The sequence below is a fragment of the Oryza brachyantha genome, chromosome 7 (genome assembly GCF_000231095.2).
Source record: "Oryza brachyantha chromosome 7, ObraRS2, whole genome shotgun sequence".
In the NCBI taxonomy this organism is placed as follows: Eukaryota; Viridiplantae; Streptophyta; class Magnoliopsida; order Poales; family Poaceae; genus Oryza; species Oryza brachyantha.
This window is the reverse complement of record NC_023169.2, coordinates 5,068,286-5,093,765: the sequence shown is the minus strand read 5'-3', so window position 1 is coordinate 5,093,765 and position 25,480 is coordinate 5,068,286. Positions and strand designations below refer to the sequence as shown.

The following is a 25,480-nucleotide window of genomic DNA, read 5'->3' as shown; positions in this document are numbered from 1 at the left end:
TGTTTGATCGGATGTCGGAAGGAGTTTTCGGATACGAATGAAAAAACAAATTTCACGGCTAGGCTAGAAACCACGAGACGAATCTTTTGAGTCTAATAAATCTGTCATTAGCACATGTTGGTACTGTAGCACTTATGACTAATCATGGACTAATTAGGCTCAAAAGATTCGTCTCAATATTTCTTTCATAACTGTGTGGTTAGTTTTTTGGTTCATCTATATTTAATGCTTTATTTAGGTAGTTTTTTGGTTCATCTATATTTAATGCTTTATTTAGGTGTCTAAAAAATTGATGTGATGTTTTTGAAAAAATTTTTTGGAACTAAACAAGGCCTTAGCTGCAGGCTTCTTCTACTCAGGGGAAGTGGTTGAGGGTAAACTAGCCGTTAGTTTGGAAGGCTGTTGTTAGGGCATTACTAACCCAATGACTAGGATGATATCTATAACATTAATTAAGTTGCCATCTAGTATTAAAGATGATGTGGCAAATGAATAAATAAGGAAAGAGCACGAGACATGGTTTCTACATAACATTCAAGATATCATGTGATATAAGTAGCATTAAATTGAAGTATGGAATAGTGGTGTTTGCATTGGAAGAGTAGTGTCTAGTACTAGTTTCTTGATGATGTGGAATTTATGAAAACTACATTTAGTGTTATGGGTTGGGAATACCCTTATGTTATCTTATTGGACCAAAGTGTGTCAGGAATTCAGGATCTTTCTTTATGCTTTTGTATATTAATTAATTCATGTTCAATTGCCATTTCACATTAAAGTGAATGGATTGTACTTTTTTCCCCTAAAATTTGGATCCAGAGTTATTCCAACTAGCAAAGGTTTTATTAACCCGCATAAATATGGTGGTGGCCTGATTGGATATATTACCAGGTTATTTTCAGCTACTTTACTAGATTATTGTCTTAGATTAATAATTTACTGCAAGCATCTTGTTTTTCTTTCAAAATTTTTTTTGGTACAAAATTGCTTTGTCCATGAGATGATTGTTTGGGTGTTTCATGAAAAAAGCCAACCGATATATTTGTAAATAAAAAATAACTTGTGAATAAAACTTTTATATATGTATTCTTAGCAATATAAAAGCCAATATTAGAAAATAAACTTCAAATTAAAAGTTAAAATTTAAAATTTGACATATAAGCATAAGTGTAAACGAATAGATGGGGCTAATTAACTTATCTTAATAATAGCTGAATATCCTATATAATAATAGTAATAGTAATAATAATAATAATAATAATAATAATAATAATAATAATAATAATAATAATAATAATAATAATAATAATAATAATAATAATAATAATAATAATAATAATAATAATAATAATAATAATAATAATAATAATAATAATAATAATAATAATAATAATAATAATAATAATAATAATAATAATAATAATAATAATAATAATAATAATAATAATAATAGACTGTGGGCCGTTGCTCATGCCATGCATATTAGCCCATTTGACCTCTCCGGTCAAGCTTGGGAACCATCTGGTTGCCCTAACATAATTTTCTCTGGACATACCACTAATTTATAAATAGTTTTTTGGAATCAACCGCCATATAATTATCCTCGTCATATTTGTTTTTTCTAATTAAGAAATCTATAATTTGTTATTACTAGGTTGCACGATATAATATTTAAAAGAATTTAATTCAAGTCAATTCGTTGGGCCATTCGAGTTGGTTTGATACAGATTGAGATCCAGTGCAATCTTAGTTAGAACTACATGTTATTGACTAATGGAAATCGTGGGCATATATTTTTCACTAAACCACTTAGATCTGATGCAACAGTTTTATCGCTACAATGACTAATACAATACGCAATAGTAGCACTTAAATCTGGATTCTTAGATTTACATGGAATAGTCCTACTGAGATTACTTATGCTGCAGTAGAAACTTCATTGGATCGAAATTCCTTAGATTCATGTAACTGGGGATTATTATATTTTTGATCGAATATTGAAACATGACTTAGATAGTAAACATTATCCACTTCTTCTTCATAAGAGATTGGCAGTCCACAAAATTACTATGCATCTAAAGAAAATGAATGGATCTGGATCCTCTGCAGTGTAGTACTACTCACTGACAGGTGGACCCAATAACCTGTAGGGCTCATCTATCGGTGAACAATACTTCATAGTCAGTACTGCAGAAGATCCTAATTAAAAATAAATTGATTCTCCTAGTATCAAAACGAAGCCTTTCGCATTGCCATAAATTTACTCTGTAGTTAAACAATTTGACTTTACGTGCTTAAAAAATGATGTTGCTTCAAAAAGCCAGCAGTACTCCAGAAAAAAAAGAGGCGACAGTAGATCAATGATTCAAATACCAAAAGTAATTAAGTTAATGTAGTTAAAAAAAAGCTAGGTAAGATAATGCGCAGCATTTTTTGAGAGAAGAGCAATAATTTAGACCATAAATAAGTGATTCAAATGCTACAACGAATTGACATAATATGGCTTAATCAAAGCATAGATAATTCATATTATATATATTTAGTAGGGATCAACTTAACTTTATATTCATATAAGATTCCAGCGGCAAAAAAGCGTGAAGATAAAAGATCAGCTCTAGATTTTTTTGAGAGAACATAATGCAACGCAGAGCTCACAACACATATATTCTCTACGAAGCTTGGTCGGCATATCCTAGAGAGATTGACGAAGTCACCACGTGCGCCTCTCTGTCGACGGGTACGTCGCTACCACTGAAAGCACGAAGCCGTTAGAATCCTAAAAAATTCGCTTCAATATAGAGTCGAACCAGGACCTTAAAAGTTACTAAGACCTTTATAATCACTAGGCTACACGCCATTTCGTAGATCAGCTCTAAAATGGGCCAAGGCTCATATCGTCCCATACTATTTTACTATTACTAAGAAATAGAACCTCTATACCACGTGGAAAGGACCTAAACAACCTATAATTTGCTCTTACTAAGCTGCACGATATATTTTTTAAAAGAATTTAATTCAAGTCAATTCGTTTGGCTGTTCAAAGTTGCTTTGATACGGATTGAATTGAGATCCAGTATAGTCACAATGAAAACTGCACGTTAGGAACTACATACAATTGTGGGCGTCCATTTTCTCAACGAACCACTAAAATATGATGGTATAGTTTTCTTGCTACAATGACTAATACAATATCTCCCATGTCTGAGTGGAAGCACTTAAATATTGACCTTGGAGACTGCTTATGTTGCGTCAAATACTCAGATTGCTTACGTTGCAGTCACCCTGGAGACTACACTGGATCCAAATTGCATTGATACATGTGACCGCGGATATGTCGCAATATATTAGTCGATAATCTCGATGGAATGATTAATATCGATAATACTAATAATTGTGGCAGTACAATCAATATCGATAATCGCAAGTATTTCACCTATAATCGTGTGTTTTTGATGTTATATCTCACAGTAAATATGACTTTCGTGGCTAGTTAAAATATTGGTCAGCTGTTGTGATATATCTGATCTTTACTGATTTATGAGAATATAATTTATTTTTAACCATAATTCAATGTTGCATGCATTATTTTTGAGAAAAAAACCTCTTCGCCACAAGGTTCTAAAATAAGAACTATCACCGAGAATTTTCTGGATTTTTTTAATCATTTTTATCAAAAAAAAATACTCATAAAAAATTTTGCAAATGTTACACCGCACCCCGATGGCTCAAATGATTACGACGATAACGCAAACCCTTGTCACGTCCTAGCATTGGGCATAGTCTTATGCTTCATCTTTGCTACATGGGCCATGAGTGGTTTTTAGAGTTTAGACCAATATCAATATTCCAGGAAACTGCTGCCTAGTTTCTCTGCCTTTTCTCAAGAAACAATCCAACCTTTTGCAATCAATTTCCTATCCACTAGTCTGTGGAGGTCTGAATTAATGCAAAGCGAGTACAGCAGCCATCAATATATCGACCGACGACTTCACCCAGTTGACCCAACAAGACACCAGCTCGCACCAGATCCGACCCGCACATTCCCGATCCAACGGCGGAAAATCAACTGCAAAGCGTTAAAGCTACCGCCTCCATTCCATAATAACTTTATTTTTCGTTTTTCCGTATCCAATGTTTGATCATTCGTCTTATTTAAAAAAATTATAAAAAACTTAAAAAAATAGTCACGTATAAATTACTATTCATGTTTTATCATGTATTAAAAAAAATATTGATCGTAAAAAAATTTAAATAAGACGAAGAGTCAAAATATTATATAAAAAATTAAAAAAATGATCCTATTTCAGATCGAAGGTAGTACCAGATACCGATGACTTTCCTCTCCTTCACATGTCTCCCCTTCTGAGATGTGCCAAGATAAATTCGTGCGAATGTGTGATGCAATCTGACCAATCATAATCATCAGCAGCAAAGGCTCTAAATTGAGGGAAAAAATTGCAATAATTTCACTTCTTATATATATATTATATAAATAAAAAATAATGAATAAATAAAAAATATATACATATATTGTTTTAGTGGTCTAAAAGCTAATGTTGGAAAATAAATTCAGTAAAAGACTCTAAAACAAAGATTAAAAATTTAAATTTTATCTTATATGTTATGCCCGAGCATAACAGAAAAGATAATGTGCTTAAATTCAGAATTCCCGATTAATGGTTTGCCCACTGTGTTGTCAGTAGCTCAGCTGCTGCTGCTGCTTCTTCTTCTTCCTCCTCCGACCAGCCACCACTCCAAGATCCAATCTTGCGGAGAGCTCACTCAGCTCAGGCTCCGAGCCATGTGCTGCTGCTGCTGCGAGTGCGGGTGCTACGACTGCTACGAGGCGTGCTGCGACCGCTGCTGCGGCTGCATCTCCTACGACACGCGGGAGAGCATCTTCTACTTCTGCGTCTGCCTCGCCATCGTCGCCGCCGTCGTCCTCCTCGTCGTGCTCCTCGTCGCCTACGGCTTCATCCGCCACGTCTCCGTCACCGTCGAGTCCGCGTCGCTGACGCGCTTCAACCTGTCCGCCCCGCCGGCGGTCACGGCGCTCGCCTTCAACCTCTCGCTCACGCTCGCCGTCCGCAACAAGAACTGGGCGATGAGCATCAAGAACACCAAGGAGCTGGAGGCCGGCTACAGCTTCGACGGCCAGCGGTTCGAGCGCGTCAAGGTCGCCGACGAGGGGAAGAAGCTCCCCGCCGGGAAGACCCTGGTGTACCACCTCGCCTCCGGCTCCGAAGGCGCCTACGCGGCGCTCGGCAACGCCGGCGTCGCCGAGTTCAAGAAGGAGAACGCGACGGGGGTGTTCGACGTGGAGGTGACGATCTCCGGCGAGGTCAGGTACCAGGCGCACCTCACCAAGTGCAAGCTCGCCGCGTCGTGCCCGCTCAAGCTGCAGCTCGCGCCGCCGGGCACGCCGGCCGTCGTCTTCCAGAAGGTCAAGTGCAAGCTCGCCGCCGCCGACAAGAACTGCTAGTTAGCTAGCGCTCGTCGCCATGCCTGCATAGCTAGTGGCTATGCGATTGACTGATTTGTGATTCATTTCATGTCTGAATTTCTGCTGGATTTGAAAGAATTGCAATGTTCGATTCGCTTCAATTCTCTGGTGGTACAAGGGGAATTTCTCCTCTTTTTTTTTTTTCTGTTCTTTTCATCTGCACTTTTATTCTGTAAAGTAATGCAGATTTGCTGTTAGCACACCCCTCCCCTGATTTGAGGTTATTGAGCTCTTTATGCTTCAGCATTTATCCCTTGTTAGTTTGGCTGCCTGTAGTCTAATTGTTCTCTGAAATAAGTTGGTAAATATAGGCCGCTTTCAGGCAAGGGAAGGTAAGTTAAGTTACCCAGCAAAAAAAATATAGTAATAGATTAGTACATAATTAATTAATTATTAATTATTAAAAAATATAAAATTGATTCATATTATTTTTAAAATAACTTTTCTATAGAACCTTTTTGCAAAAAACTACATCTTTACTAGTTCGGGAAGTCTGCACGCGGAAAACGAAAGGACTAAATTAACTTATACCCTCAGTCGAACGCGGCCATAACAATTTGAACTTTTGAACATACATTCAGGAAAGATCTTATCATGTTATTTCGCATAGAGAGACTCGTATTTTTTTATGCTTTCTATAAGCGAAATGATTTATTAATCATTAAAAGAATAATTTGTAGAATTTGTACGTAATTTTTTATAAACTTGTTTTTAGCGATCTAAGTGCAAATATCGTAAAATAAACTCACATAAGAAAACCTAAAATCAACTTTAAAATTAAAATTTAAAACTAACAATTTTATTTATGATTATAAACGGTTGGTGCTGGAAAACATGTGGTCTAAACGTTTCCTTTTTTTTAGAACAAAACAAGGTTATTGTGTTGGTGATGCCAGCTGACTGATGCGACTTGAATATCTGTTGCAACAATAATGTGCAATGATCATGATGATAATGATACAGTAACTTCACCACCACAATATAACAAGGCATGGGTGGTATAACCCTTACGGTGGTGGAGCTCATTTTGCCGTTGAGTTTGTAGTCTTTGTAACTAAAAGCAAGTTTAACAGAGTCTCTAAATATATCTAGGGTTAATTGAATTCATATCATTATAAATTTATTTGTTTAGAAAATTATAAATTAGTCGTTTAAATTTCGCACTTATTCATTACATACCACCGCTTACCACTTCAACACATTTCTCAGACTTTTAGACCAAATCGCTATTGTCTTCTTCCTTACCCCCTTCACCACTAGTGTTGTCGTGCGCCCGCTACTCCAGTTTTTGAATGGGACCAGCTCCTACTTCTTCACCAACATTTACCCCTACTTCATCTAGGCCAGCAACAACCAGACTGTCCAGTTGGAGTACGCGCTCTTCTATGGTTGTGACCGCTACGTTGACCTGCAGGGCACATGGCTCACATACACCAAGCTCCGTCATCTAGAGCAGATCAGCGAAAACATCCACAATGCCGCCATCTAGAACCGGAACTTTGCAGCACGGATGACCAAGAACCCCAGCACGCCTGGGCACGAATATGTAGGGGAACAGGATGTTCGACGCTAGCTCGTACTAGAAAGGCAGTTCAAGAAGGGGAAGGAAGAATGGGACGAGGAAGAGGACAAGGATAATTTGGTCTAAAAATTTTAGAAAATATGTCGAAGGGGTAAGTAGTGATATATAAAGAATACATGTGAAATTGTGATGGCATAGCTCCAATTAAGCGAATAGTGATGGTATTTTTTTTAAGACGAGCAAATTTATAAAGTGTCAACGATTGGTGTCGGCAATAAACCTATAGGGTGGCTATTAGGCTAGGAACTCGATGTCGATGGTTAGAATGAAGACGAAGGCGTTTTACCTAGTTCAGACTCTCAGTTGACAAGATAATACCCTAATCCTGCTTGACGATTGTATTGGATGTGCGATCGTATGTCCCTCAAGGGGTCCCCCGTACCCCCCCTTATATAGGAGAAAATTGCATATCTATCCCAGGTAATTGTTGATTTCGCAAAAATACCATCGTTCAGATGAGCTACTTTAAAATGCCACGGCTATGTGATGCCAACGTGCTGGAATGCCAATTTAACCTATTATGTAATCTGAGAATTCATTTTTTGATTTGTCAGGTTTTTTGGGACAAATATGCCCCTGACATTAATTGCAAGAGAGAAAGAACAGAGAGATTCCCAGTGGAGAAAAAAAGCTAGGGCTTGGAGAGCAGTCGCCGGCGGCCGCTACCCAGCGTCAACCCACGCCCTCCCCGCCGGCGGCCACCACGCCATGCCAAGCCCTCCCCTCCCGGCCGTGGTCCTGCGCCTCTCCCCGCGCCCTCCTCTGCCGCCTACGCCCCTCACCGCGCCATCCCTGGCTGGCCAACTCCCCGCGCCCTCCCTGCCGGTGGCTGCCACGCCAAGTCCTCCCCTCCCGGCCGTGGTCCTGAGCCCCTCCCTGCGCCCTCCTCTGCTGCCTCGGCGCTGACCGCGCAGTCTGCTGGTGGAATTTTGTAGATGATGCAGTGTTGTGCTCGAATTTTTTACATGATACAGTCTTGTGCTGGAATTTTTTACATGATGCAGTGTGCTGCCACTTTGTAGATGATGCAGGGTGCTGCTGGCATTTTTTTTGGACAATGCGCACTGCTGCTGCAATGCCCTTTTTTTAGCTAATTTAGGCTGATCCTGCAATTTTTAGATGAAGCAGGCTTCGGCTGCTATTCTTGGATGATGCAGCCGGCCATTTTTTCCTGGAATTTTGTACCGTGGCGGCCGCCGATGGGGAGGGCATGGGGTGGGCGGCTGCCGGCGGGGAGGGCGCGGGCTGGCGCGGGGTGACGGCCGCCGGTGACTACTCTCCAAATCCTAGTTTTTTTTCTCCACCGTGAGTCTCTCTGTTCTTTCTCTTCTGGGTCTTTCTCTTTTTTCTCTCTTGCAATTGATGCTGCGGGCATATTTGTCCCAAAAAAACCTGACAAATCAAAAAATAAATTCTCAGATTGCATAATTGGCTAAATTAGCATTCCAGCATGTTGGCATCACTTAGCTGTGGTATTTTAAAGTAGCTTATCTGAGCGATGGTATTTTTGCGAAACCAGCAGTTACCTGTGCTAATATGCAATTTTCTCCTTATACAGTGAGGGGTAAGCCTCATATAAATGGTAGAATCCTAATCTGATAAGACTAAGATCTATCCTAATTTGGTTTCAACCCGGATCCGGTATGTGCGGCATGCAATCCGACCGTTACCGAACACCGGCTAATATCATACATATATAATTTCCTTCCTATTTGGTACCCCTACGACCGTATGCATACATTTAGTCTACGGATACCCCTAGTACAGGTATCCCACATAATGACATGAATCCAATTAACCTTTTTTATGTATGTTATCTCCACAACAATTAAGAGCCAATCTATTCATTTTATCTCCACACCAATTAATACGCAACATATATAAGAGCAATAGACATCTAACTACGGGTTACGAGATGCTACGTGGACTTAAAAGATGATGGGGGAGAAAACAAGTGAAGAGAGAGGAGGAGAACTGTCTCGTACAAAAGACAATCTCTATACAAACTTTAAAAATGAGAGAGAAATGGAAGAGTTGATTGGTACATAGAGTATCAGGGAACTGCTGAATAGAGGATGTAGAAAAAATTAGAGGTAATCATTGCCTCTACCACAAAAACTTCCTGTAATGTATCACCTCTAATATACAAACTCCAATGCCATTATATTTGTTTTCTCTGTCAATAATCTATGCATTTTTCTTTAGAGCTTTGTAGTAGTTGTGTTGATATTATGGGAATTATGGTTCCCTCACCAGTGGTAGGGCCACCCCGACCACTCTCCTTAAGGCTGATCTGGGGTCGGTCAGCTCGACACTAGTCACATGTGCATGCGCATTAGGCCCCAATACTAGGGACCTACCGAGGGAGGTCTACATGGCTCGGATGCCCCTTACACCATTTGCCCCACGCCGCAACATTAACTATGATGAAAAACACCTATCATTCATAGGACAGGCATAAAAAATAGGGGCACCTCTTGTCGGATCTCATTAGTCTTGTCATCATCTTCATCCCAATTCAAGACGTTTCGTGAATAACATCAGTTAGACTGCCCCTTGTCCTCACAAACAGGTGGGAGCCAATAGCGAGATACCTAACGACATGTGCATTGGGGTTCTGGCTCTGTCCATTCATAAAAGACGTGGTATACAAGGGCCGATACGTCCATGTAAGGCTATCACTGGCCTTCGGAGCCACCATCCTATCGCATATCCTGTCAATAGGGAGGAAGCACACGCATTAAATGGCTACATCAAAAGGTGAAAAGCATTGGGAACTAGTGCATGTAGACACATTTTTCTCAGGTATCTCTTTACCACTATAAAAAGATGACCAAGGGTGACAACTATAAACCAATAGAAGACATGAAGAGAAAAGAGAAAAACATAAGCCTGAATGAGGAGTGTTCAAGAACTAGGCGACGGAAAAGAAAGCCTGTAACAACCCCTCATCAGGAGTGCTCAAGAGTCTATACTCATATTTATTGTTTGAGAGCTTCTCTAATTCTGATCATTTGTGTTCCATACGAAAAATCCATAACAACATTCACATGAGTAGTGTATTACGCCTCTATGTGTCCCGAACCTATAGACTTGCTTTGCATGTGTGATTCTTGCATACAGTTACTACACCACAATCCACCATATTTGAGCTAGTGATTTCTCTCGCGCTCTCTCGACCAGACATAAAAAGAGATCCCATGATCTTTCACTCGAGCATATCACATTCTAACAAGTTGCTTCTTGCAAGACAAGTGACTCGTCATTTTTCTTCTCTGCTCTACCTCGTCATTCAATTATATATGGTATTTTTTAGGTGCATCATATATAGGTTTACAGTACTTGCTCTAATGTTATATTTAGAACGGAGGATCGGCTGAAATTTTTTTCAGTGACACATAAAATAAGGTAAATCATTTCTGCAAATTGAGTATTAATTATTACAACTTGGAAAAGTGAATTTATTTGATTTCCTAGAAAACTTCTAAGTAAATTATTTTTGCACGAAACATAATGTTTAACCGTTCAAGATCCCATAAAACGAGAAAAAAAATCCAAGCCGAATAGCTGAAAGAACCAAGCTCATTATTTTTTTGGCTCCTCACAACAGCAAAGACGCCAGCGACAAAGCTCGAGCAGCTGCTTGATCCGACCGAGGGCTGGCTTTATCGTTGACTCTTTGATTGTTCGAAGAAAGTCAATAAAATATTTACAAACAAAAAATAATTCATAAATAGAACTTTTATGCATATCTTAGTAGTCTAAAACCAATAATGGAAAATAATTTTTTATAAAAAACCTAAAATCAACTCTAAATTTAAAGTTAAAAATTTAAATTTTGATATATAAGTATAAGTAGAATGAAAAATTTAATGACATCTACCATAGAAAATGTCCCTGCCATATAACAATTGAATTCCTATACGTTGAGATACACCTAGAGATTTGTGTACATGTATAAAGTGACGAAATATGGATGAAATACTCTATTCTATTAGTAAATATTTTGAAACACAAACATAATAATAATACAATAAAAAAGGAAATCTTTTAAGAATTTTTAAGAAGCGTGGAGCAATTTTTTGGGGCGCATTATTACAGATCAGCCCATACCAACTCTGGCTTACACTTGCTACGTCACGCATACAGCTATTGCAAGGTATGTTGCCTGTATATTTTGGTCCTAGTTCATATAATTATTACCCACGATTTCTGTCTTTGATATAGCGTTGAAATCATGATCCTCTGCAATAGCATCTGATACTATTGAGAGCGACAATAACATGAATTTGGATTATTTTTTTTTTACCATTGGGTCAAAACGAACATCTCAGTGCTACAGTAGCACTAAAGTAATGAAAACGGACATCTCAGTGCTACAGTGGCCCGTTGATTAACGGGATCGACACACCGATTCCAACGCATAGCAACAAAAGTACAAAACAGAAATTAGACTCACTGTTGTTTCCCCCTGCCCACGTGCTTCTCCCCCGTGCTTCCCCCTGCCTCTGCCGCGGATACGCATCGCCGACTCCTTGCCGCTGCGCTTCCTTGCCGTCACGAATCCTGATGCCGCGCTTCCTCGCCGTTGATTCCTGCTTGGTGTCGCGCACCTCTACGCACTCCAGCTAGCTCAACGTCGCCGGCAAGGAGCGTGTCCGCTACACGCCGAGGAACAGAGCAGGAGCTATCTGGTTCTGGCTTGGTCTCGCGCGCTCCACCTCGCTCAACGTCATCGGCGAGGAGCACGTGCACTGCAAGGCGATGAACGGAGCAGGAGCTGCGACTAGTTTCGGGTTTAGGTCGGTCTCGCACGCCTCCGCGTGCTCTACCTTGCTCAACGTTTCCGACGAACATGTATCAATTGATTGAACTGTTACACAATATCAACATCCCTACGCATCGTGTGATGTCAATTTTTGGTGATTTTCATTAAGATACCATATATGAATGATGCCATGTTAGGTAACATGGTACATCTGTGGTATCATGGTACTGTTCTATGTTTGATATCTCAAAGGTATCAGGCAGGGTTCCATGTCTGATTGTCTGGTAACATGGTTTTTGAGACTTAGGTAATATGTGTTAACACAAAAATTTCTAGTTTTGACGTCAACAACATGTTACCATGTTTGTTGTCTCAAGGTATCAGCCATGAAACCATATCTGGTAACATGGTTCCTCTTAGATAACATGGTACCTAACAAGTATCATTTATTGTATCATGAGTAACCATGGTACCACACAGGTATCATCTTTGATACCTCAAGATATCAGCCATGTACCATCCCGGGTAACATGGTTCCTCTTAGGTAATATGGATCCTGACAAGTACCATGTATGGTATCATCAGTAAACATGGTATCATGTCTGGTACGCATGGTTCCTCTTAGCTAACATGGTACCCTGACAAGTACGATGTATGATACCTAACAGGTACCATTCATGGTATCATGAGTAAACATGGTACCACACATGTACCATGTTTGATTCCTCAAGGTATTAGCCATGGTATCATGTCTGGTAACATGGTTGCTCTCAGGTAACATGGTACCTGACATGTACCATATTTAATACCTCAAAGTATCAGACATGTTACTAGTAGTAGCACCCATGTTACCTATGTTAACAGTGTACAAAAAATGTCAGGCTGCCATGGTGCCAATACAACGTGATGGTGAGTGGCATAGCATATCAGATATAATGCCAACAAAGAAAATGATAAAAAAGAGGTCATGTTTCTATTAGATATGTACGTATGATACCCTTGGGAATAAATTGACAAAATGAAGAAAAATAGATGATGTAGAAAAATTGGCCATTGTCTTTGTCGCCTCCGTCGTCGCTGTCGTGGCACCACCGCTGCCGCCGCCGTGAGATGCTAATCCCCATTCCACACATCCACCAAAATATTGTTGATTCGTACTAAGGAAGGGGGAGAAATGGGGTAAGAAGCTTTGGAATACCGGAGGAGATGGAGTGGAATGGAGTGCGCCGCTGCTGCCACGGTCGTCAGCGTCGTCTTCGCCGTCGTCGCCGCTATCGCCTGCTTCGTCGCCGATTGGTTTCGTGCTTGCACCTGTCTGCTTTGTTCCACCCAATGTGTCTGTCCGAGTGAGCTGTTAGTACTAACCGCAGTCGCATCCCTGAGCCGTTACTACTAACCACATCCCATCGCTCTCCCTTCGGACGGGCCACCGTTCGGTAGCATTTCCGAAACTAGACACGAGTATCTCGTCCCTAATTCTTAGTACGGGATTGGCTTGACTTGTAGCCACATTATTTTTTACCCCAATTCTGACGGAGAATCAAGATGCGCGGCACTACTACATGCAAAGCGCTTCTCTGCTCAGTGTCGATCGCGCTCCTCGCCGTCGAGGCGCTGATTTCTTGCCGCCGTGCTCCTCGTAGTAGCGACGTCGATTCCTGCTGCCGCAGTGCTCCTCGCCGCGAATGACTGCCATCCGCGCGCCTCTCACCACCAATTTTTGCTCGGTCTCACGTGCCTCCACGTGCTCAACCTCGCTCAACGGTGCAGACGAGGAGAGTGTCCGCTACAGGCAGTTGAACGAGGTACCATGTTATCTAACCATGTTACCAAGACTGGTACCCTCAGGTAGCACCCATGTTACATGGGAGATACCATATTACTTGGCTATGTTACCAAGTTTGATACCCTTCAAGTACCATCCATGTTGGTAGCACCTATATTATTTAGGAGGTATCATGTACCTAGGTACTGTGTTATCTAGTTTATGTTATCTAGATACCCTTCAGGTACCATACCTGATATATGGAGGTACCAATTCATCTAATGCATCTTTTTTATATTAACTAAAAAGCTAGCAAATAATTTTTGTTCACGCACAAACCCGTCCATGGAGTAAGATGTCAATCTAATCCCCCTTATCCATCCAAAAGTTGCTAATTCATCCGAGGAAAAGAAAGAGAATGAGGTAGACGATCCTTAGGTTGCCAGAAGCAGGATAGAGTGCACCGCCGCTATCATCACCATCGTCGTCGCCGCTGCCGGCATCGTCGTCATCGCTGCCGCAGCCACTGCAAGCCATCGCTGCTGCTGCCGCTGCTGCCATCGTCGCTGTAGCAGCAGCCGCAAGCCATCGCCGTTGTCGCTGCTGTGTCCACCGCTGCTGGCGTCGCTGCAACAGCAGCCGCAAGCCGCCGTCGTTGCCACCGCTGTCTCCGCCGCTGCCGTTGTCACTGCTGCAGTAGCCGCAAGCCGCCACCATTGCCGCCGCTGTCTCCGCCACTGCCGTCGTCGCTGCTGCAGCAGCCGCAAGCCGCCACCATTGTTGCTGTTGTCTACGTCGCCTCCTACTCTATGTTGTCGTTGCTGTACCCGTGTCCTAACAAAGCTGCTAGTGCTAATGTATCGAACGTATCCCGTCGCTCTTGCTTCGGAGGGTATACCGTCTGGGTAGCATTTCCGTATTTTATACTGCTCACGATAATTTTAGTGTTACTCATATGAACAGTGTCCATCTGCTGTAATGTAAACGATCTAAACCCATAGCATGGAGTTTCTGTTCCAACACAAAAGCTTAAGGTCATACTCACTTCATAGGCGCAGTCAACACAAGTAAACTCTAACTATATGCATTTAAAATATAGTATGTTCGCTCTTTTTTTTCATTTGACAACATTAACTTTATGTCAACGCTTGATCATTCGTTTACTTTAAAAAAATTATATAATTATTAATTATTTTCTTATAATTTATTAATTAAGATATTTTAAGTACGACTTGTAATTTTACAAATTTATATAAAAGTTTTTAAATAACACCAATGGTGAATTGTACAAGAAAAATCAAGACATACAATAAAAAAACCCGAGGAAGTAGGTTTTACGCAAATAATAAACAATATACTCATAGTTTTTCACAGCAAGAGCATTCGTAATCTCACTAACTTCTTTGTTAATTTCTGTTGCAGAACTAGCTAATCAAAGTCAACAGTCTAAAACAACAATTGTTTCTGAAACCGTATGCAGTAATTAAAAAACACGACGGGTTATTCAGTCTCTCATCTCTGCCTCAACGTGTCGGTGACGAATTTCGCCGGAGGAAACACCCGTGCGGTTAGAACGAGGCAGCGTTGTGAAGTGTTGAAGGCCTTACTGGGGAAGACAGCAAGTTCCTACCAAATGGTCGTGAGACGAGTAGATCGATGACTGTGTATTTTAATTGTTTCATAATCTCTACCATCTTACATAAGCTTAATTGATATCAAATTTTTAAAACTTTTTACTATCAATAGGATTTTAAAATATATATTTGGTCTGAAAATAACAATGTAGCATGTATAGGTTTTGAGTATCCTACTATTGTACAAAACGGCAGGAATTGTCAAACGGTTGGGTGTAGTTTAGAGAACAAGGTGTTCACCACTTGGGCAAACTTGTGAACATTCACTCGATAGCTTTATACTCGTTTCGTTTTCTTTTTAGTTTTATCTGAATTCATATAAATGCTAATGAATCTAGACATATATAAAAATTATATACATTCATCAATTGATGAATTTAGACAAGGTTAGAAAGTCTTACGATAAGAAACGGATGTAATAATATTCTTGCTTGCTCGCAGCGTGATGGTATAAAGCTCACAAGGCTTGCAACTTAATTTTGCCCTCTTTCTCGTCTATATACAACGACCCATCGAACCTCCCCGTCGTCGTCGTCGTCGTCTCATCCGAAGCTCTGAACCCCGGCGACGGCGGCGTCTGACAATGTGCGACGAGTGCTGCTGCCGGTGCCGGTGCGGGGAGGGCCTCATCGTGTTCGGCGTCATCTTCGGCGCCCTCGTCTTCGCGGTGCTCCTGGCGGCGTTCGGGTTCGTCCGGCCCCCCACCTTCGTCGTCGACGACGCCTCGCTGACGCGGTTCAACCTGTCGGCGGCGACGTCCTCGTTCGCCTACAACCTCACGGTGACGCTGGTCGCCCACAACCCCAACTGGGCCATGGCCGCCAAGAACACCAAGCAGATGGACGTCGAGTACAGGTTCGACGGCCAGGTGTTCGAGCGGATCCAGCTCGCCGGCAAGGGCGACAAGCTCCGCCCCGGGAGGACGGTGGTGCACCGGCTGTCGTCCGGCAGCGAGAGCGCGCTCGTCCCGACGCTGGGCAACGCCGGCGTCGTCGAGTACAGGGACGAGCGCGCCAAGGGGACGTTCGACGTCGAGGTGGCCGTCGCCGGCGAGGTGAGGTACACGGCCAGGTACACCAAGTGCAAGATCGAGGCGACGTGCCCGCTCAAGCTGCAGCTCGCGCCGCCGGGCACCACGGCGGTGGCGTTCCAGAAGGTCAAGTGCAAGCTCGCCAGCCGGGAGAAGAACTGCTAGATTGCATTCATGGCGGCGGCGGCGGATTCTCACTTCTAATTTCTTTTTTATGGCATTGACGTGTGCATCGATCGCAGCTTTGGTTTGAAACCTTTGTTTAATTTGTGTTTGAAATTTCAACTGATATTTGTGCATCCCACTCATGTATTTTCTTTACATTTTTTAAATCCATTGATGATCATTGTGATCCCAATCAGTTTGATTAATTCTTTTGATTCCTGATATGATCATCATGATGTCAAACATGTTTCATCGGAAAGAATGTATAAATGGATGCTTGATAACAGAAGCGAGGCGGAAGATAAAATTGGGCTGACATTGTACTCACAAAATATATATGCCCATAATTTATGGGGTTACCTATATAACTTTCGACCGAAAATCTCTCTAAATCTAATAAAATCTCTCTAAATCTTTCAAATGTAGCTATATTAGAATTGCATCAAAATTACGATGCAATTTCTATGTAACTTTATAACGGCTTGTACGTAAAATTCATCTGTTCCATGTCAACATGTTCTTTTCTTCTAGACAGAGGCTCCTTAGCACTGTGAGGCACGTTTTGTCGCTTACTTGTAAGCACGGAGAGGAATGATCGATGCTGCGAATAAAGCGTCCAAAAATGTTTGTGACAGCAAAAGAAGATGAATGGCATGATGAGGCCAGGTGTAGGGGAACAAACAACCCTTGTGCTACATATGCACACGATACAGTATGGCATGCTGCGCTTTCTTCATGCATCTAGGTTTTTTTCTCATGTTCCTCTTTCAGCTGCTTTCGTTTCAGCCTGTTGAAATGACCTGCACCTCGTTTTTCGTTAGCACGCTTTTTAAACTACTTAATGATGTATTTCGTGCGAAATTATTTTATATAGAAATTATTTTAGAAGATCAAATAAATCTATTTTTTAAATTTTTAATAAGTAATACTTAATTAATCATATACTAATTACATTTATCTTTTCTGTCTAAAGAAATGCTTAATCTCATGATAGCAGCTAGCTGGCTGATTTTACTCTTAACTGTTAAATTCTGTTTGACAGAGCACTAGCCTCCTAAATCATTGGTCTTTTTTACCATTATTGAGAAATACCTTGAGCTACAGAAAACTATTACGCTAAAATATGTGATACATTGAGATTTTCTAACGATGATAAAAAAAACTCTAAATCCTTAGTCCGATGGAACAAGAGCGAACCAAACATTGTAGATTGTTAAGGTTTTAAGAGTATAGTTTGTGGATCTTCTAGAGAAATTAAATATATTCATAGGAGAGTGGAGCTGCCTTGTGGTAGCTCCACAACTCAAGATCAGCTTTAGATTTGGAGCTCTACCAAACATGCCTTGACGTAATTAGGAAATTACTATGCGTATGACTCGATCATCCGACTTACATATGACCCAATTGATCAATGGCTGTAGTGTCACTCACTCGATCCCTTTGCCTAATCAATGGTCGTTGTATTTCAGTCGTACGCAGACAGTACAGTTAGGTTGTACGTATAACGGGATCGAAGTAATTATTAGCTCATGTTATTGTGTCAATAAAATTACTGTATGTACATAATATTTAATTATTTCACGGTGTAATATGTTAGGTAGTCTCAGAATTATCTTTGGAGTAATGTTTTTAGAAAAGGAATTATTTGAATCGTTGTTCGGCAAAGAAAACGACGTTCTCTAATTTTCTCAAAACGTAAACTCTTTGATGTGTTGGATAAAGTTTTAATTCGTCTTATTGAGAACCAATAAATATTATCTTGCGGTTATTTTTTGTTTTCTTAATCAAATTTACTAGTTTTTATCAAAAAATTTCATGCCATTTGTTTTAGAAAAACAAAAACATTTTGTTGACCTTTAAACATGTTGCCATGCCAACACCACACCATGCAAAGAACTCTAAATGTTGGCCAAGGTTGAATTGTGTATTGTTTTAGGGATGGTTTTTATATTTTAATAAAACTTTAGAATAGATAAAATGGACCTTTCGCAACAAAAAAAAAAGACGGTCTTTGGATATACTAAGCCAAAAGCAACTTCAGTACATCTTTTGTTTGTAAATTTTAAATCAACATGACCAGAATGGATGATGATCCCTCCTTTTTCAAATAATAAACAGAAACTTTTGGTCGAAAGTGATAGAAATTAAGGTAGCAGATGGGATGTTGGGGACAATACTGTCTGAAAGTAGAATAATAGAACAACGTATGCAACAAAATGCCCAACCAGAAATACATTGTTGTCATTCACCTCATGAAGAAATATGATTCGCTCGCTTCTGCTTAGTGGAAGTATCAGGTATGTTTACCTCTCTGTATTTTAGAAATGTCAGAGTTGATTACCAGCGGACAAAAAATTCAGAATTTGAAGAGGCACAAGAAAGCGATGTTCCATAGAATTTACTGAACATCCGACAGCGTCCTAGCTAACTGATACTGATGCATTCAGTGGTACATTACAAGAATGACACTGCCGTTCTGCAGAAAGATATAGCCTTTTGGGGCAGAGCCATCCATCATCACAACAAAAGAATCAAGTAACTTTTCAATTGAATTAGTGGCCGTGACCTAAACCAACATATTACAAGTTACAGCTCTCTACAATCTTACCAGAAAAAATACCAGCAGAAGTGTACAACACAGTACGATTTGGTACCCTATTAGACGGCACTTGTAGGGTATGCTGCCTGATCAGCCGTTGTTCTTTGGTTTCTGTACTAGAATCAGTGAACAACCTGGCAAGAGATTATCTATCATCAATCATCAATACTTTCCTGCCCGTCCACCTCACTAACTTCGGTATGAGCAACTGTAGTGGTGTGGACAGTATTGTTGCTACCACGGCAATGCAACAGCTGCCGCTGAAGGCTCTCAATAAGCTCATTAAGCTGTTGAATATTTTTCTCCTGAGATAATATTATCTGCAGATAGCATTATAGCATGTATATCAGTAAATATTCAATAATAAAATGTATGCAGTTCCTCCTAGGTTGATCCTTTTTATTAAAAAAAACGAACGGTTTATACTGCCTAAGATATGCAAAGAATCATGAACTTGTAAGCCAGTATAGAGCAAGACAGAAGAACATATCCAACAGACACCGCATAGTAAAATCTTGATTACTATGATATCAAGGTTAAAGTCATTATACTAGTCACTCTTTTACAACCAATGTAACACATCTAATATCTAATAGATAAAGATACCATGCTCCCAATTCAAGGACAATAATTGAGATTAATCTTTCTTAGACATGTCATAATCTAGACGTGTAAGAAAGTAATCAAGTGATAATCATTTGCTAGAAGTAATCATGTCCAGCAACTTCTCGCTACATGGTTGTTCCAAGCAATGGACTCCCATTACATGGTCTAAACTGTAAGGACATTCACAAAAAAAAGATCTTCACTTGCCAAATGGAATGAAAACACATGCTAGACTTTAAGTGAGTCATATTTAGCAAAATTAAATGTTCAATTGAGCAGAATAGTAACAAAAGAGCACAAGATTATATTAATCAGACCTAAACATATTCAATCTACAAATCATAATAAAGATTCAAGATATCAATTGATCGAGCCAAAATGCTTAATCTTATGCCAACTTCTTTGAAACATGCTTCGCCTAAGAATGTGCTTGTCACAAGGATTCCAGGAATTATTTTACTGGCAATATATGATTACCAGGATTCAATTTCCTCCATAGAAAGTAATATAGGCTCCAAAATTCACAGAAACATATGTGGGCTGGGTCAAAGTTATATGTGACTTCTGTAGAATTAATGGACAACTCGATCCTACTCTTGAGGGTGAATGACATATGTAGTACATCGGTAACAGGAAAAAAAATATATTCATAGAAGAATTTATACCAATATTACCAAAACACAAACTTGTGTGCTTAAGAATTACAAAAATGATAGATGTAAGCAGTTCATGTGAACACCTAGGACATGGTTATTTCTAGAAAAATTACCATATGTGCACTGGACAAAAAATAAGAAAACATGTGCACTTGTAGAACTTTCTAATAGTGCCCACATGATCATCTATGCGCATATTTCTTTCCTAGATCATTTTCACCAGAAAGTTCATTGTCCTCTTTTAATTGTGGAACCATGCCCATGCACAAACCAGATGTGGCGATACTAAGTACAGACACTCAGTATCTCATTATCTACAATCTGAAATGTCTGTGGGAACTACCAGTATACCATACCACTTAGGAAATAGGCTTGGCCTGGTTAACAAAAATGTTTGCCATCCAAGTTGAAGTTACTCAAAATTAAATTGAAGACCCAACTCAGAACACAAATGATGCTAGAAATTGATAATTAGCATATCACTTTGGCATAGACTAAACGGATGTACTTTGCTGCAGACCTCAATCTCAGAATTGGGATGCAAGGTTTTCTGATGCTTTGAATAGAAGAAAGCTTTCTTTTTTCACGAAGAAGGTCCTGACAGTTGGTGTGTCCTGTCACCACAACTATCTTTCTAGCCTGGAGAGCATCCCTAACATTTGATTGCCAAAGAGAACAGGCCTGAATAAATGTAGCGCAAAAAAACAAGATCCTGCTGTTGATGGGCTCATCAAATAACCCGTCGATCCAAAGTTCAAAGATCACCTCCAGCCAGCACGGATTGCCTAAGCTATTTTCTAGCGTTGATCCGAATGAAATCTGTATCTGAATCGATTCAGATAGTACCATAACAAGCTGTGAGCTAATTGACTTCAATTAGAGGAGAAAATATAAAGTTTCAAATGCGAGAGACAGATGATTTGGGGCAGGTTAGTTCTTTCCGATGAACTGGAGGGGGGGGGGGTGCTCACCTTCTCCTTGACGGCGTCCTCCTTGGCGAGCACCTGCTGCCTCCTGCGCGTCTCGGCGGGGTCGGCGGCGTCCCCGATCTGCTGCTTCCACTCGAACTGCGACGTGATGACGAGCACGAGCAGGAGGAAGACGAGCACCACCGGCCTCGTGTTCATCCCGGCCGAATCCAGTGGCCGACCAAGAATGGGCCCCCCACCCCCCCACGGATCTCCGCCGGCAGGGCGGCGCGCGGAGGAGGAGGAGGAGGAGGGTGCCCCGGTCCGCTGGTGAGAGGGGAGAGAGGAGGGAGGCAGAGGCTACGCGGGGGGAGTAGGCGGAGCGTGAGCGCTGCTGCGTGCAGTTGCTGCCCTGCGGGGAGGAGAGGAGAGGAGAGGAGAGGGGGAGGGGAGGAAGACGACGACTGCTTGCTTGGTTGGTGACGGCAAAACAAAAAGAAACTCTCTGCGCCTGCGCCACACAAAACCGCGTCGTGCTGGAGAGTGGAAACGGCCCGAAATTTTGCCAAACTGGGTCTTTGGGAAACGTTGTTTGAAGTAGTAGTAAATCGTTCCGAGTATAAAATAAACATTTTTGTTGGCATCTCTAATGGAACGATTAAATGACTATCTATATTTATAATAATTATATATTATAAATAATCTCTAATAAACTATTCATATAACGTGTCATTTTAATGCCTAAATTTGTCTTTTTAATGGTCAAATTTGGCAAGTGTTTCTCTCATCAAGCTGGATAACTGTCTATGGGTCTATAGTGATGAGCCAACACTTAATAAAGAGTGGATATATAGGAATTTCTAAAATTTAGATAGTGCTAACCGGCCATTAGAATTTAATGTGTGAGTAGGAAAAGTTTACTGGAGTTCATATCAATTTGGAATAGAATGTCTAAAGTAATATTTACATAGACAAATTTTAGTCATGCTCTTAAAGATGCTCTCTTCGGTGCAACATTAACAGTCAAGCTATAATGTCTAACCAACATATTTATAGACGTTGAGATCTCATCCAAGTTGGCATAATTTTTCCATGGCACCGAGGTATCACTAGGATAAAATGAGCTATACGCACACGACAGATTAGTGGCACATTAGCATGATCTGTTTTTTTGTCAAAGAGATTACAACTCGCATCATCAATCACTCTTTTTCAAGATTACTAGTAACATTTCCATGCGTTGCAACGGGTTAGGGCCAGACGATTAAGGATGGGATAGGAGGAACAAGCTCATACAATTATGATGGGATGATAACATACATTAAGGATAAAACATTGATCCTACTATGGTTACGCATGATGTGGGATGAGAGGATAACAACTCTCCTTTTATTAGAGGTTTTGGACAACTCAGTATTTTCTTTTAATAACACAATAAATGTTATATAATACAATTTCTCATGTTGTATTACGGTCCAATCCTACACTTGTAAATAATTTCCACATTTTCTTTGAATTACACATTTTGTTTGTATGTTTATATATTTTAAGTATTAAATGTTATATAATATAAGATTTCATTTTTTTATCACCCTACTTTAAATGTAATTGTAAAATTAGATATTACATAATTTATGATTATGGTTGCCTCGTAGTGTTTTTTTTCTTATCCTATATACGATAAAAAGATGAAACGCTACACACTTTCGTCTAGATCCTTTTAGTTTATAAATATAAATTTATAAACTACCCCTCCATTCGCGATCGCTCACTATCCCTCCCCATTTCTTCCCTCCCAGCTGTCAATCTCACTCCCCCTCTACCTTCACACTCTGTCCTCCACCTTCGCTCTTCCTTGTCCCATAGTCCCCTGGCATCCTCTACCCTCTCTCAGCCACTGTTGTGCACCCCCTTTCCTACTTTTTCACAGTGCAAGCAGCTAGGGCGGTGAGATAGATGCATCTAGGCCAAGAGGGACTAGGGTGGGAAGGGGTGGAGCCATCGCTAGTGGTGCTCTCACTATTCCTTTGCCTCCACCTCCGCCCTCCTCCCTTCTTCTATGCACTCCCCCTCCGCAATCATCACCATACATCTAGAGCTCGATGGAGGTGGGGTGGGCAACTACAACCTAGCAGTGATGATGTGGATGTTGGCTACGGCAACATCGATGAAGTGGATGGGGATGAGTTAAACTTCATAGTGCTGGTTGATTTATCGGCTTAATACTATAAGGAAATGATAAAACCATCGTCATCTTTTCCAAAACAAAAATGCCATTGATTTGATGGTTGTATCCATGACAGTTGGAAATAAACCATAATCTTATAAGGAATAACCCCTATGGTTCGCTAGCGCATTTATAAAAGAAAAGGAAGGAACTACAGAGATGCTTGTTGGTTACATGACTCCTCCTTAAACCCTAAAAATATACCCGATCAATCTAAGAACCGAAAAGGCTTCATGATAAAACTACCGACCAATGTCGTTGGTGTCCCGAAGGGCGTCGACAACAAGTAAAGCATCGGTGACAAGACCCTAACCATGTCGGCGCCATTGCTATCTCAATTTCACTAACCAAAAAAAATAAATCGATCTAAAGAAGGGGAGAGGAAGAGACCGATGAATTCATTCGCAAGTCTATAATTATTCTTCTGCATAGACAGAAGGGGTGATCATGTTATAGCATAAGGTTTAATCATTGTAAATAAGCATCCAAAATTGTGGGTGTCAGAGCAAATCTTAGCCTTTATGACCCCATTATTTATCATCGTCCCAGATTGAAGCCATGAATCAATAGGAAACCCTAAAGTTTGTTTTGGCTTATTATTATTTAATCCAATTGGATTATGGCTTGATCTCATATTGTTATGCCATGTTTAATGTTGTGTTCAATTACTTTAACCAATTTGGCATGCAGTAGAAATTAGGATCCTTACAGCATCTCCAACAGGCTCGCCAAATGCCTCTCTAAGTTAAAATTTGGCAATTTAGCCTCAAATTTATACTCCAACAAAGTGGATCCGGCTGGTCAAACTGCTCCCACCACTGGCCAACTTTGGCCATCCAAAAAAGACTTGCCAAACATGTGCCCCACGTATGGGCCCACACACACCACTCTCCTCCTTCTCCCACGCCTCTCTCTCTCCCCTTTCCTCCCTCCACGCCAGGCCGCCCATGCCGCCGGCCTCCATCTGAGCTCGTGCCGCAAGTCTCCGTCCGAGCCTGCGCCGCCGGCCTCCGTCTGAGCCCACACCGTCGGCCTCCGTCCATGCTCGTGCTGCCGGCCTCCGTCCGAGCTTGTGTCGTCGGTCGGCGTCCACCCCACCGCCGCCCTCATCGACACCGCTGTTGGTCTACGCGACGCGCGCGGGCCTCCGCCCAACCGCCGTCGTCCCGCACGCCTCCTCCTCTCCACTGGCCTCAGCCCGCTCGACGCTTCGGCCGCCAGCCACACCGTCCGCCATGGCAGGGCGCCACCCTTGTCGCCAGCGTTGTTCACCGTCCTAGCTGTCGTGGAGCTAGGAGAGATAGAACGAGAAAAAGAGAATGAGGGAGAGAAAAAGATAGGAGAAGGAAGGGAAATAGGCTGACAAGTAGGGTCCAGCTGTCATAGACTTAGAATAGAGATGATGGATGGAAAGGCTGTTGGAGTACCAAACAAATTTAACTGAACAAATGAAATGCAGAGTGGCCAAATAGACAATTGGAGAATCAAATTTGGAGAGGCTGTTGGAGATGCTCTTAGCAACCTAAAAACGAAATTCGAAACTACAGAAATCAAGAAAAACCTAAAATTCATAAAACTCTAGATTGAAATTTATCGAAATTAAACCTAAAATCTTTCAATTCGGGGAGAAGTTTTCGCTGAATTGGAAGAGAAACTCACTGGCTGGCCTTGTTGTCACGTGGACTTCACTGGGAATGGCAGCAGCCACTGCGGCGTTGTGCGAGCTTCAACCAGCGTGCATGCTACCGCCTCCTCCTATTGCTCACGCCGGCTCTGCCGTGTGTAACACCCTAGTCCGTTTAGAGCCTACTTGTGGTCGAGTTTGGGTCCATGTGGCTTAAAAGTGGCTATTTAGGTGGGTGAGGACCTACTTATAAGCATGGTGTTACAACCATTTTATCCCCGATACAAGCGAGGACAAAAGTTCAAGTGGAATACTATGCAAGCGTGTGTCTATTCACCGTGAAGAGCGGACCAATGTGGACTTTTGAGACAAGGTGTTACTCATGTGCATGCCACCATAGCTCCATCACTGAC

At 41.1% G+C, this 25,480-nt stretch overlaps 3 protein-coding genes across 4 annotated transcripts; 2 read left to right on the top strand and 1 right to left on the bottom strand.

Annotated features, from left to right (window-relative positions):
• Positions 1 to 4,661: 4,661 nt before the first annotated feature.
• Positions 4,662 to 5,755, top strand: LOC102701187. The gene has a single exon (XM_006657529.3). It carries the CDS (start codon positions 4,802 to 4,804, stop codon positions 5,480 to 5,482), a length of 681 nt encoding a protein of 226 aa, XP_006657592.1. The 5' UTR covers positions 4,662 to 4,801; the 3' UTR covers positions 5,483 to 5,755.
• Positions 5,756 to 8,285: 2,530 nt separating this feature from the next.
• LOC102718378 lies at positions 8,286 to 16,685 on the top strand. 2 transcript variants are annotated; one of them, XR_005812252.1, is made up of 2 exons: positions 8,286 to 8,390; positions 15,041 to 15,300. XR_005812252.1 is itself a non-coding variant. In XM_040526412.1 (2 exons), exon 2 carries the CDS (start codon positions 15,836 to 15,838, stop codon positions 16,445 to 16,447), a length of 612 nt encoding a protein of 203 aa, XP_040382346.1. In that variant the 5' UTR covers positions 8,286 to 8,390; positions 15,694 to 15,835; the 3' UTR covers positions 16,448 to 16,685. The 2 variants fall into 2 exon arrangements, 1 of the variants encoding a protein (XP_040382346.1); XM_040526412.1 differs by lacking the exon at positions 15,041 to 15,300 and adding an exon at positions 15,694 to 16,685.
• Positions 16,686 to 18,844: 2,159 nt separating this feature from the next.
• LOC102700911 lies at positions 18,845 to 21,799 on the bottom strand. Its single transcript, XM_006657528.3, has 2 exons — positions 21,280 to 21,799; positions 18,845 to 19,366 (listed from the first exon to the last, which is right to left on the bottom strand). Exons 1-2 carry the CDS (start codon positions 21,433 to 21,435, stop codon positions 19,202 to 19,204), a joined length of 321 nt encoding a protein of 106 aa, XP_006657591.1. The 5' UTR covers positions 21,436 to 21,799; the 3' UTR covers positions 18,845 to 19,201.
• Between the last annotated feature and the right edge of the window lie 3,681 nt (positions 21,800 to 25,480).

Bases quoted from the DNA above. Each gene is read 5' to 3' on its own strand.
- LOC102701187 (XM_006657529.3), top strand. From the start codon at position 4,802: ATGTGCTGCTGCTGCTGCGAGTGCGGGTGCTACGACTGCTACGAGGCG.
- LOC102718378 (XM_040526412.1), top strand. From the start codon at position 15,836: ATGTGCGACGAGTGCTGCTGCCGGTGCCGGTGCGGGGAGGGCCTCATC.
- LOC102700911 (XM_006657528.3), bottom strand. From the start codon at position 21,435: ATGAACACGAGGCCGGTGGTGCTCGTCTTCCTCCTGCTCGTGCTCGTC. The intron at 19,367-21,279 runs GTGAGCACCCCC...TGCTATCTGCAG, and splicing joins AGGACGCCGTCAAGGAGAAG to ATAATATTATCTCAGGAGAA.